We start from the raw sequence: 12,354 nt of genomic DNA on the forward strand, positions 1-12,354 counted from the left end.
TTATATTTAGTTGTTATTAGGAATGAATTAGATGAACACAGTATGCAATTATTTTCCAGTTTCAGTTAACTGTTTTAACAATAAAAAATAAAATGGAGAGGGGATGGATGGTAAAAGTCAACTAGAGATCCCTTAGAAATACTCAGGCAGAAACTGCAAGTATCTTTTAGGAACTTCCATTTCAAGGGTACAATCAGAAAAAAGATTAGAAAAATATTAGGTCCCTAAAAATTAATACTTCACCTGCCAATATAGCTGATTTAGCATAGTAATGGAATAACTGGTGGTTTAGTAATCTGAGCTATTCTGATTTCAAGAAGAATGTTTTAACAATTAAAAATCTATCTAAAGTGATAAATGCACAATGGTCAAGAGTGAGCATATGATTTGTCAACAATTTTTTTTCTGTGGTTAAGTACTGCTGGTTATCAGAGCTAATATAACAAAATGTATGAAAAACAAACACACACACACACACACACACACACACACACACACACAGGATCAGATGTCATGAGATACAGTGTCAAGGTGAATGGAAGAAAGTGTACAAGCATAAAAATTCACATATGTCATTTTCTTTATTACAATTTGCTACTCATAATTCATACTGGCATAAAGTCACTTACCAAAATCTGCTGGGTTGTGGTAACTGGGACAGTGGAGGCCGTGAGAAGAGAGAAAAGGAACAAGGCCTTGAACACTTCCTTGATAAATACATTGTCCATCAGTCAGAATGTACAGATGGTCAAACATTTCAAACAGTCTTGCACTCGGTTGGTGAATAGTACAGATGATGGTGCGCCCACCACGTGCCAGTGATTTGAGCAGCGAAAGGCACTGGAAACATGAAGCACTGTCGAGTCCACTGAAACAGAGTTGTGCAATAGTTATTATTCCCGCTAATGTTGTAATTTTTCAAAAGAAGTTATAAAACTGAATTTCATTTGTTCTTTATTACTTTCATAAACATAAATGTAAAATCTGTTCTTAGGCCCTGATAGGCACATCAGTACTGATTTACTGCCATGTCATCCACTGCCAATGGTGTCACTGGATGCAGTAGGGAGGGATGTGGGGTCATCACATTGCTCTAGTAGCTGTTGCTAGTTTTCGTGACCTTAGTATGATGACTTGCCGTTTTTGATTCACACTAACATAACTGGGAGTGGAAGATAATATACAAAAATATAAGTTAATTTTTTATTATGACCATCTTATATATTAGTGTCACAGTGCTAATATCAGTGTACTTCCACTTAATCATCTGCTGTAGATATATCTTAAACAACTCTCACATTAATAACTCTTTGGTGGTCTGAAGTTATTTAAGAAAGCTTTGTTTGGTCATTAGTGTTGCAGTTGTGCCAGATGCAGCTGTTAATCCTGAAGAACTGAATATAATGTTAAGAAAAATAAAGGGAAATCCACTGATGATTAGATAACTCCAATATAAGTATCGCAGAAGCAAAAACAATAAATTGGATTTTGCTTTAGGCAGAATCTTTATAAAACATTTATTGTTTAAGCAAATTTAGGCACAAGTATTGAGCTCTCATTATTAAATATCACCAAATAAAAGTATCAGAGAAGCAAAAACAATTAATTTGATTTTGCTCTAGGCAGAATATTTTAAAAAAAATTATTGCTTAAGCAAATATAGGTTCAAATATTGAGCTTTGATGAAGAAAAATCACTTCTAGAAGTTCATCCTATATTCTACATATACAACATAAATAATAAAAACTGAATACATCAGCTTTTGTTAAAGAAACACAGCAAAAAGCTGCATGTAGCTGATACTGGGCAAACATCAACTGCTCCCTTCAACATACATGAAATTCAATAGAACATTTCAGTTATACACAATAATACGTGGAAGGTAAAACATGATCTTAATTGTCCATTAACAGTCACATGAAGTTAATTGTATATAAAAACAGTTCTTATCTAGAATTAAAACTTCAACAATTTTGTCTATGACAGAGATTTGTAGAAATAATATAAATTCCTAATTGAACAATAAGTTAAATAAGGCAAACAAAACCATTCAGACATCCAAAAACACACTTGTATGACAATGATGAGGCTAATTATTGGTTATTGATTATTGAGAGCAGTTGCTTGTGCTGATGGAGATGGGAAGGAGTGGAGAAGGATGGAGGAAGCAATAGGTTGGCAGTGGGGTAGTTTGAAGTGTGAGGCAAGTCTTCTGACAGATGATTCAGTGACTGCACAAGATGGAAGGAATAGAGTGGGTAGAGCCAATAAAAGGTATAGTGGGAGAGGGGGGAGGGTGGGAAAATGAGGCAGGCTGAGATGAAGAGGCAGACAGGGAGGGGGGAGAGTAAGGGATAAGGGAGAGGGGTGGAAAAGGGGGACAGAGAGGCAAGGAGGGGGGAGAGAGAGAGAGAGAGAGAGAGAGAGAGAGAGAGAGAGAGCAAGAGAGAGAGAGAGGGAGAGGGGGAGAGAGGGAATGAATACCCGGGTCATGGGGGAGAAGGAGAAGTGGTGGGGGAAGGCAGTACAGCACATGATCTGGACAGCAATGGAGTGGTGTGAACAGAAGATGGAAGGTTAAAGGTATGGAAGGACAGTGGGAAATAGGTTAGCAGAGGTTAAGACCATGGTTTTGTGAGGGTGCAGGGTAAGTTGGACAGGTATTTCCTGCCTGCGTAATTCAGAGACACTTGTGATGGAAGAGAGTATTAAATTGGCACATAGAATAAAGCAGCTGTTGAAGTCATTTGCATTGTGGGGCACAGCATATTCAGCAACTAGATGGTCAGGTTTTTGGTTTTCCACAGTTCGGCAGTTGCCATTCATGCGAGCAGACAGGTGGTTACTTATTGTACACACAGAGAATGCTGTGCAGTAATTACAGCATAGTGTATATACAAAATGGCTGCTTTCACACATGGCCCTGCCTTTTGTTGAGTAGGAAATGCCGGGAGCTGATATATGGAATGGTTCTTGTGCCCAGACCAACCACAATGGAATTATCATGGAGTACAGGATTGGGTTAGGGACAGTATGTTGAGAGGATGGTTGAACAATACTTTGTGTGATGTGGGTAGGACATCCCTCACCTCAGGGAGAAAGGAGGTCAAAGCTGTAGTGAAGGATGTGGTTGAACTTTTCAAGGCCATAGTGATACTGCATCATCAGAGGAATGCTACTGAGTGGCTGCTTAACAGATTTACTGTTGTCAGAGGTGGAGATGGCACAGGAGATCTTTTTCTGGATGAGATGGACAGGATATTGTGTGTCAGTCAAGGCTTTGGCAAGATTGTCAGTATATTTTGGCAGCTCTTGCTTTCCATAACAGATGTCACATTCACCATTGGAAAGGCTGTAAGGAAGAGACTTTTCAATGTGGAATGAGTGACAGCTGTCAAAGTGGAGGCACCATTAATACTTGATGTGCTTGATAGGAACAAATGTATTTACAGAGTGATCTGAGGTGGAAATTGCAATCTAGGAAGTTGGCTCACTGATCTGAGAGGGAATCAGTGAAGAGGATCTAGGAATATGTGTTGAGGCTATGGAGGTAAGACCAGAGGTTTCCCTTGCCATTAGTCTACATCACGAAAATGTCATCAAGAAACTGAACCATTCAAGCGGTGAACTGTGCACTGCAACACAAACGACTCCCAACAGCTGTTTCACTATATGGGCCATTTGCATAGTCCCTTTTGATACAAGTTTCTCTGAACTACACAGATAGGAACTGTCTCTCCAGCACATCCTGCACTCTATCAACTCCCTTGCTCTAAACATCTGCTAACCTGTTCCCCAACTAGGCTATGACCATACCAGACTGTAATTGCCTCTTCTCACCATTTCCGTTCTCCCTTCTCTCCACACCACTCCTTCCCAGTCCAGATCATGTACTGCCTTCTTCCACCACTCACCATTATTCCTCTCTCCCGCATGGGGTCAGTTTCCCTCACACCCCCCCCCCCTCCCTCCTCCATTCTCTCTGTGTGTCTCTTTCTCTTCCTCCCTCCCCTCTCTCCCCCTTTTTCAGCCTTCTCCCTTTCTCTCTCCCCTCCCTGTCTCCCTCACCATCACCACCCTCTTTCTTTGCCCCTCTCTCTCACTCTATATATCTTACATGCTCTACCCTCTCAAATCTTTTCATCTTGTTGTGCAGCCAATGAGTCACCCGTCGAAATATCTGTCTCACACTATCTCCCTCCTTGCCTCTTGGTCTTGGATCTTTCCCCACCCCTCCTCACATCCCTCAGCTCAGTAACTAATTTTAGTAATTGATAAACGATAATCAGTCTTGCCATGGGAGTGTGTATTTGGCTGGTTGTGTGTCTGAACATGTGTACTTTTGCTACAGAGTATGAGCCAAGACGTGGAAAGCTTGTGTAAATACTGTTTTCTGTTTCATGTGTCTATGTACCACTGTAGGTGAGTGGTTGCATCTCCATTTTTTTATGTAGAAATAGAAAATAGTTGTAGTGCTCAGGCAGAATCCAAGCTTGGCTCAGCTACACAACTAGGGAGCCTGCACACTAACTTTGCACTTCACGGGCAGGTAAAAATATTTTTAGGCTTACTGTACTATGTACATATAAAACAGTAACTAATAATTGTATCTTCACTTATGAATGCTACCTTCACTTATGATTGGAAGTGTCTGTACCTGGTAGGTTCATCAAAAAACATCACTGGTGGGTTATTGACAAGTTCAAGGGCAATAGACAACCTCTTGCGTTGGCCTCCTGAGAGATTAGCTGTCCTAGTATTACTGCATTCCACCAGGCCCAACATCTCAAGGATTTCTTCCACCTGTAACATGTAAAGTCAATAAATTTCATGTTTATAGCACTTGCAATTTTCCAGATTACTGCCCTCTGCTTGCAGTAACAACTGAACAAGGCAATGCTGTATTGCCATATGACTACACTAAAAGATGAATTTAGTTAGGAAATGTTTCTGAAGAAAATGTTTATGTTGGTAATTATGTATAGCATTACTTTAATGGAACTGATTGCTGATAATAAAAATTGGCTGTACATGAACTGTAAGACAGAGATTTACATTGCAAGGCACAGAAATATTTGTCACCTAGAGCTTGTATCCTTAGCTTTCCACAGGCATAGGGAAAAGTACCGACTATCTATGCAGAATAAATTAAAAGAATAACTTACTGTCTATCCTTATGCTAACTACGTTGTTTGGGATCGCAAATCCAGATTACTAGTAGAACACTTAATAGTGGAATGAGTGAAATTCTCACTCTGCAGCAGAATGTGCGCTGATATGAAACTTCCTGGTAGATTAAAACTGTGTGCGGACCGAGACTCAAACTTGGGACCTTTGCCTTTTGTGTGCACTTGCCCGTGAAAGGCAAAGGTCCTGAGTTCAAGTCTCAGTCTGGCACACAGTTTTAATCTGCCAGGAAGTTTCACTTAATAGTGGGAAAGTCACTCAGATCCCAGGATGATGGGATATAAAGATCTTAGTCTTCTTTCATTCTGACAATATATGGGTCCCTCTCATCCTAGGGTCTGAGTGACCTGCCCTCCCAATTAACTTTCCCCATTCTGTTCCCTTCTCCTCTGAAGGAAGTACTTTTTATACCTTAAGCTAGAACATGGTTGTTAATTTTTATACACAATGTGTTAACTGTAAGTTGGCCTTTGCCAGAAAAGGTGGCGGGGTTGGGGGGGGGGGGGGGAGGTGCTTGTAATGGAGGAGGCAAGCTCAGCCTCCAAACAGACCATCACAGGGGAGGGGGGGGGGGAGGGAGGATGTGTGGGGGGAGGGTGTTGGGAAATAACCCACACACAGACAGGCATCTTAATCTGTTGTTCATGCTTCTGTGTGAGCATGGAGGTAAAGATCATTCAAAAGTTGTTTGTAATCAAAAATGACTGTCTTATGTACTAACATGTTTAATAAAGATCTCATCTGCAGCAATAACATTTGAAAATTACATGATCAAATAGTAACAAGAATTTATTAATTTCGTGGCCTTCATATATCAGATTTTCTATTTTTTTGTCTAGTTGGTATATGCGTTCCTCACATGTCTTTGAATTTTCCACTGTTTTGAGTATTTAGTTTATTGTTGACAGTTGAAAAGGTTATACATGTTTTTGAGTGCTTAGCAAATTTTTACTTTCAAAAAAGATGGACAAAGAGTGTGCATTAAACATTGTTTGAAAAATGGAATAAAGTGCAGCACCACATTTGAAATGTTGACCATGGATGTTGCATATTTATGAGTGGCACAATCATTTCAAAGAGGTTTAAGAAGATGTTGAAGATGACAACTGCCTTTGATGCCCTATCACATCAATTACTGTTGACAGAATGGAAGAAGTAAAGAAAATGGCTCTGGAAAATTGCACACCATCAGAGAGGTTGCTGATGATGTTGGAATATTGTTTGACTCAGACCAAGCTCTTCTTTCAGATGTTTTGGGCATGAAACCTGTAGCAAAGCTTGTTCTGAGAGTGTTGAATTTCGACCACAAACCACATCACATAGGCACTGCTGAGGAATTGCTGAATGTAGTCGAAAACAGTCCAGAACTTCTAAGGAATGTTATAACAGGTGACAAAACATGGCTTACAGTTAACACATTGTCTGCCTGTTAGCATTACAGATATTTCACCTTCTGGAGTAAGAACTGCCCAATGATTCTGTCTTATAATTTTGTAGCTTTTCTCAACAGATTTTCCATTTTCAGATAATGTACTTAATAATGCTCATCATTATAGACTGTCACTCCTGTAGATCTAGATAATTGCCATCCTTTGGCAGTTATCTATACACTCACGTGAATCAAGCAGTTTTAGATTAACAACTGATTAATAGAGCCATAAAGGTAGCGGTTTTCTTAAAGTAGCTGCTTGTCTGCTAATTCTACAAGAAATTTGTTTACATCATAATTAAGTACAGGCAGAGTGAAACAGATTAACATTAATGTATATAATAGCAAATATAGTAATGCAGATAAAAAAAATAAGGACATACTCTGCAGAACTGCTGAAGAAAGGAACATACAGAAAACACTGACAAGAAAAAAGGAAATGATTATAAACATGTGATAAATCATCAGGGAATAACTTCCATGGTAATAGAAGTAGCTGTGGAGAGTAAAAACTATAGGGGAAATGGAGACTGAAATACCTCCAACAAATAATTGAGCACATAGGGTGCAAGTGCTACTCTGAGATGAAGGTATTGGCAGAGCTGATGGACCACATCAAGCCAGTCAGAGAACTGTTGAATTATAAATAAAATAGATATAGCCAGAAGAAGTCATTTATGATAGTTATCTTAAGACTGTTACCAGATGTGCCACCTATTGTTACAATTATCCTTTATATGGTACCTGTGTTATGTTCTTCCCTGAAAGACAGAACCATGTTTCAACCCTTCTTACTTTCATAGTTGCCCTTATAGACCTATGCTCTCAAAACACCCCAGTACTATCTATGTGTCTCCTCACAAACAAGAAAATAATTCATAGGCATTTAGATTATTGACACAATCAATCATTTTCCTGTTGCCTTCTAAACCTATTCATGCTGAAGAAATATGATGGGTGGTTATAATTAAAGTGCAGCCACTGACAGAGGTCCACTGCCAGCTGTTATTATCATATGGCAACAAAATATGGTAGATATTCTACAGCATTAATGCAAAAACAATTCTCACTGGAAGAAAAATAGTTCCAATTTTGGCCACCAGGAGAAAATCTGAACTGTGAATGCAAGAAAAATGTATAGAAATGTTTCCATATGTAATGGATTTGGAATGGGTCATCGGCAGAAAAGTTCAAATAAGTGAGAAAGGCATAATGTTGATTTTATTATTAACTGCTGCTTACAGAGTTTGTTCAATATGAGCACTGAAAATATCAACAAGATGCTGCATCTGTAAAATAATGTGATCAACAGTTGCTTGTAGCAGTCCCAGTGGAACGTGACCAGTTTGTTCCTATACATGCCCATTCAGGTCAGTCTGAGACCAAACATGTCCCTTGTAAATCCATTCTTTTAGATATCCCCAGACCCAAAAGTCACACAGATTCAGATCATGTGATCATGCATTTGGAAAACCTCTGGAGATAACACATTTGTCGAAGATTGTATGAAGCAAATCACACTGGGCGAGCAACATGGGGTGTTCTCCATCTTGCATGAACACAATGGTTTCCACACAGTTGAACTCTTCCAAAGCAGAAACCACATGCTTTATGAGGATAACATTCAGACCACATGGTACACCTGATAGACCACATCTGTGTGTGTTGTCGTCAAAGAAAAACAGACCGCAAATAAAGATACTTGTGAATCTACACCACACAGTCACATATGATGTGTGCAATGGCTCTTTGTGCACAACATACAGTTTAACAGTATCCCAAATTCAGCAGTTCTGCATATTCACTGCACCCTATAGTGTAAAATGTGCCTCATCGCTCCATAGAATATTGATCAGCCACAAGTCATGCTGAGCAAATTCAGAACTTTGCTGTGATTCACGAGGTTTCAGTTGCTGCATCATCTGGATGTTGTACAGGTACCAGTACAGAACAGACTGTAAAACTTTACATGCTGTTGACCATAGAATGGACAATTCTTGTGACACTGCATGAACACTAGCGCTATTTGGGGCATGTGTTGCATGGTCAGTCGCAGCAACCTTGTCAACAACTTCCAATGGTACAGGATGCCTTCCTCTTCCATGTGCCACACCAAGCTCACCCATGTTTTTGAATTTCAGTGTCATCTTCTTTAAACTATTTAATGACATCAGGCCTCACCTCAGACCTTTCGGTTGGTGATATTCTCTCAGTGCAGCACTGTAATTGGTACCATCCACATAAAATAGTTTATCTAACAGTGCAAATCTCTCTTCTCTTTAGCTATAGCATTAACTCACATTATGGCTTGTTTAATGGCAACATGGTTGTCATACCAACATAAAAACAGTGTACAACACCGGATTTGCACCTTGTGGCCACAACTGGAACTAATTTTGTTCCAGCATATATTAGTTTCACATTAACACATTAGCATCTCTACCAGGTTTCACTGGCCCTCCCTGGGTAGCTGCACTTTAATTGTAACTACGTGGTATATTCATGGCTACTATTTCCTAACTGTAGTTTGTTGCATATGAAGTTATGGTTTTGAAGTGGAACTTTATCAAAGTAGGCCCCATTTAATATGATTCATTTGTCTGAATCATATAACAATATATAAATCTGTTTCCACATAAACATTATGTTTGTGTTGGAGAAACTCCTCAGGGACATTCTTACAATCATTATATCACATTCAACTGCAGTCCCAATGAAATGCAGATTTATTAGAATTACACTGGTAGACATTTCACTCAAACATACACTGCCAGCATGCACTTTTTCTCAACAAACAACCACTGAATAGAAAACTAAAAATATCAAATTTCTGCAAATCCATATTGTGAATACAGCTGTATTTAGTGTTTAAAGATGGTTGTGTGTACATGATTTATTCCAAACACTTAAAAACTCTCCTTCAAAATGAAGTTTGTGGAACATGATGAATAAATGAATAAATCGGTCATTGTGGAAAGAAAGTTTATCTGTATATCACTGACATTTACAAAAAATGAAACTTCTGTGCAGGGAGAATAGAGGAGGCCACTTTTTGAATTGAATGTATCTTTTGGTGTTGAGTAGTAACATGTAGAACTCAGTTGCTTGATTTCTTGTGTATGAAAGAACATTTTATATTAATGCAAACTCCTTATTCATAATGGCATCACTTACAAGTATGCAAGTACCACACTCCAGTAGAGCTCATTCCTGTTACTATTGGCTTCTCATATATGTTCACAAATTTAACTTCTCAGGCTACAGTATGACAAGAAATTTCCTTAAATATTGTTCATGGATATTGTTAGATCCAAATATCCCACTGATGTTCCTGGCTATATGTTTTATATTTTTGTCAACTTTAAATTCATGATATAAGATTGTAAAATCATGTAACACTCATAATGTGGAAAATAAGGAAATGATGCTTCTGTACAAGAGGATTCATTTGTGAGACATTCTTGTGACATACATGTTTAGATGTTTATTAAGTAAGAGAAATGGCACAAAGAAGAGCCTTATCATTCATGACATCTTCATTTGGTTAACAAGGAGAAATTCTGACATGTTTAAAGTACACCACAGGGAGACTGTGAAAGTAAGACATAATGTTACCTGTTAATACCATTTTGTAAATCCTGAGACTTTCTTCATACTGATCTAAGAATATATTACTCCTGTCAACTTATCCTCCAAAATAAAAATGGAGCTCAGTAACCACAATGATCGAATTCCAGGACTTACAATATACATGACAATAAAAAAGTTGTTTCTTCTACTAATTCATTAATTTTTTGTGTCCCATGGATCTCATCAAGAATGAGAAACTTTAGGGATATGCAAAGATCCAAGTTTACATTAACCAAAGAGAAGAAATATTTATAATTTGTAAATCTTATTGACAATAAACTACCACTATACTATGTAATGTTGTTGGTGTTTACCACAAATAAATGCAGCGTGTTTTGGGGAAAAACTGCTTTTTGCTCAGTTTTATTAAACAGTTACTGTTTATCATCTACTTCTGGCTTAAAATTTGCATCAATAATCAAATAAAAATAGTTATCTATATCTGTCACAACACAGCCTTATGGTATAGCTCACATGCAAGTTTCAAGGGATAAATGAAAGCAATATAAGAGATTGAGAAATATTACAAGACAATGGCTTGTGAAGTATCAGATTAGCTATAAATGTAAGACCTCTGAATCTATTCTTACTTTTGTTAAACTTGTTTCCTTTAGTTTGTTACAATAATTATAGTGCACCACTTTATTTATTTCGTTTTTATTTTTCTAATGACATACCACAACTTTCTTAGCACTGCGTGAAACATCCTTTCCCAATTTGAGGTTTGCAGAGATGTTCATGGCCTCCATGACTGTCAGATGTGGCAGCAACTGGTCATCTTGCATTATGTAGCATGACATTTTCCTGAAACGCCGCAGCTGCCTTTCTTTCCCATTAATCCTCACTGAGCCTGTCAAGTGGGATGTCCTGTGAAGAGAACAACAGAAACAAAATGAATGATATGTCTATGATAAGAAACTAATGGTAATTTTCATTTTGAATTGTAAATTTAATTCAGTGATTGAACACTAGTGCATATGTTTGGGAAGATGCACAAGAGAATGGATCAAATTGAGTTTCCAGTTTTACAGGAAACTTCTAGGAACATTTTTAAGCTTATATAAAATAAAATATTGGTTATGTGAACTTCCTATCTTACAAAAAAGACCTGCATTTTATAATCATAATTAGGGCCTGCTAGTATTGAGCAAATTTACTAACTTATTCCATAATGTATTTTTGATCAAGTGATACCTGAGCTTACCAAAAGTTTACAGAAAAGTAGTGACTGATTAATGTAATTATACCCAATATCAGAAAGATGATGTGCATAAAAAGTAAGGAAAAGGAAAAATGTGTTTTACTGAAACTCAAAATCAGAGATTCCAAAATATGAGGCAGTCTGATAACATATTTCCCAATTTGTATCATGTTTGATTAGTAATCTAAGAGTGTACAGGTTTTAGTTGTACCATCAGGGCATTTTTTTCATTATTTTTGAAAATGATACAGGAGATCCAAAATTGAGTATGAAATCATTCCACACACTTATTGTGTGTGTGTGGTTTGAGGTTTTTGGGCAATAAACAGCATGCTCATCAGCGTCCAAACGCATAGAAACAGGAACACATGCGGTGAAGGGACGAAGACGGACAGTGAACAAGGAGAACGGCTAAAAGATGCAGACCTGACGCAGTTCCAAATCCTCATGTACAGAGGCAAAACAAGAGGAGAAGAAACACACTAAAAAAGGAAAGGAAACACAAGGAAAAGAGAACAGAAATCAAAGTGAAACAAGTAGGTAATTGTGACTGGTGGACCTCTTACCTAAAACCTGGGTGTGCCAGTCACCCAGCAACACATTAAAATCCTCTCCCTAAAATCCGAGGCAACAAACTGGACAGGACACAAAACCGTAAGACCTTAAACACAGTCGTTGTGTCATCTTGCAAAATAGAGGGCAAATCCGGTGGCAAGGAAACCACAGCCCTCTGGTCAGAGAATAAAAGACAGTCACATAAAATGTGGCGGACCGTAATCTGGATGCCACAAGAACCTAAGATTGCAGGCCCTCCCGCCGGAGTAAAAAACCATGCGTTAAGGGACTGTGCCCGATTGGGAGGCGAGTGAGGAGAACCTCATCCTGCCTGCATGTCTGGTAGGACGTA

The 12,354-nt window shown here is 38.3% G+C and overlaps 1 protein-coding gene across 1 annotated transcript in view; it reads right to left on the reverse strand.

Moving 5' to 3' along the window:
• The window catches only part of LOC124802471 (ATP-binding cassette sub-family G member 4-like), a 444,350-nt gene that overhangs the window by 27,374 nt on the left and 404,622 nt on the right, over positions 1–12,354 (reverse strand). The window contains exons 5-7 of the mRNA XM_047263260.1: positions 10,924–11,113; positions 4,658–4,803; positions 630–868 (exon numbers count right to left, since the gene is read on the reverse strand). Of these exons, the coding sequence (XP_047119216.1) occupies positions 630–868; positions 4,658–4,803; positions 10,924–11,113 (575 nt within the window). The remainder of the gene's footprint in view (positions 1–629; positions 869–4,657; positions 4,804–10,923; positions 11,114–12,354) is intronic.

The sequence above is a fragment of the Schistocerca piceifrons genome, chromosome 6, assembly GCF_021461385.2.
Source record: "Schistocerca piceifrons isolate TAMUIC-IGC-003096 chromosome 6, iqSchPice1.1, whole genome shotgun sequence".
NCBI lineage: Eukaryota > Metazoa > Arthropoda > Insecta > Orthoptera > Acrididae > Schistocerca > Schistocerca piceifrons.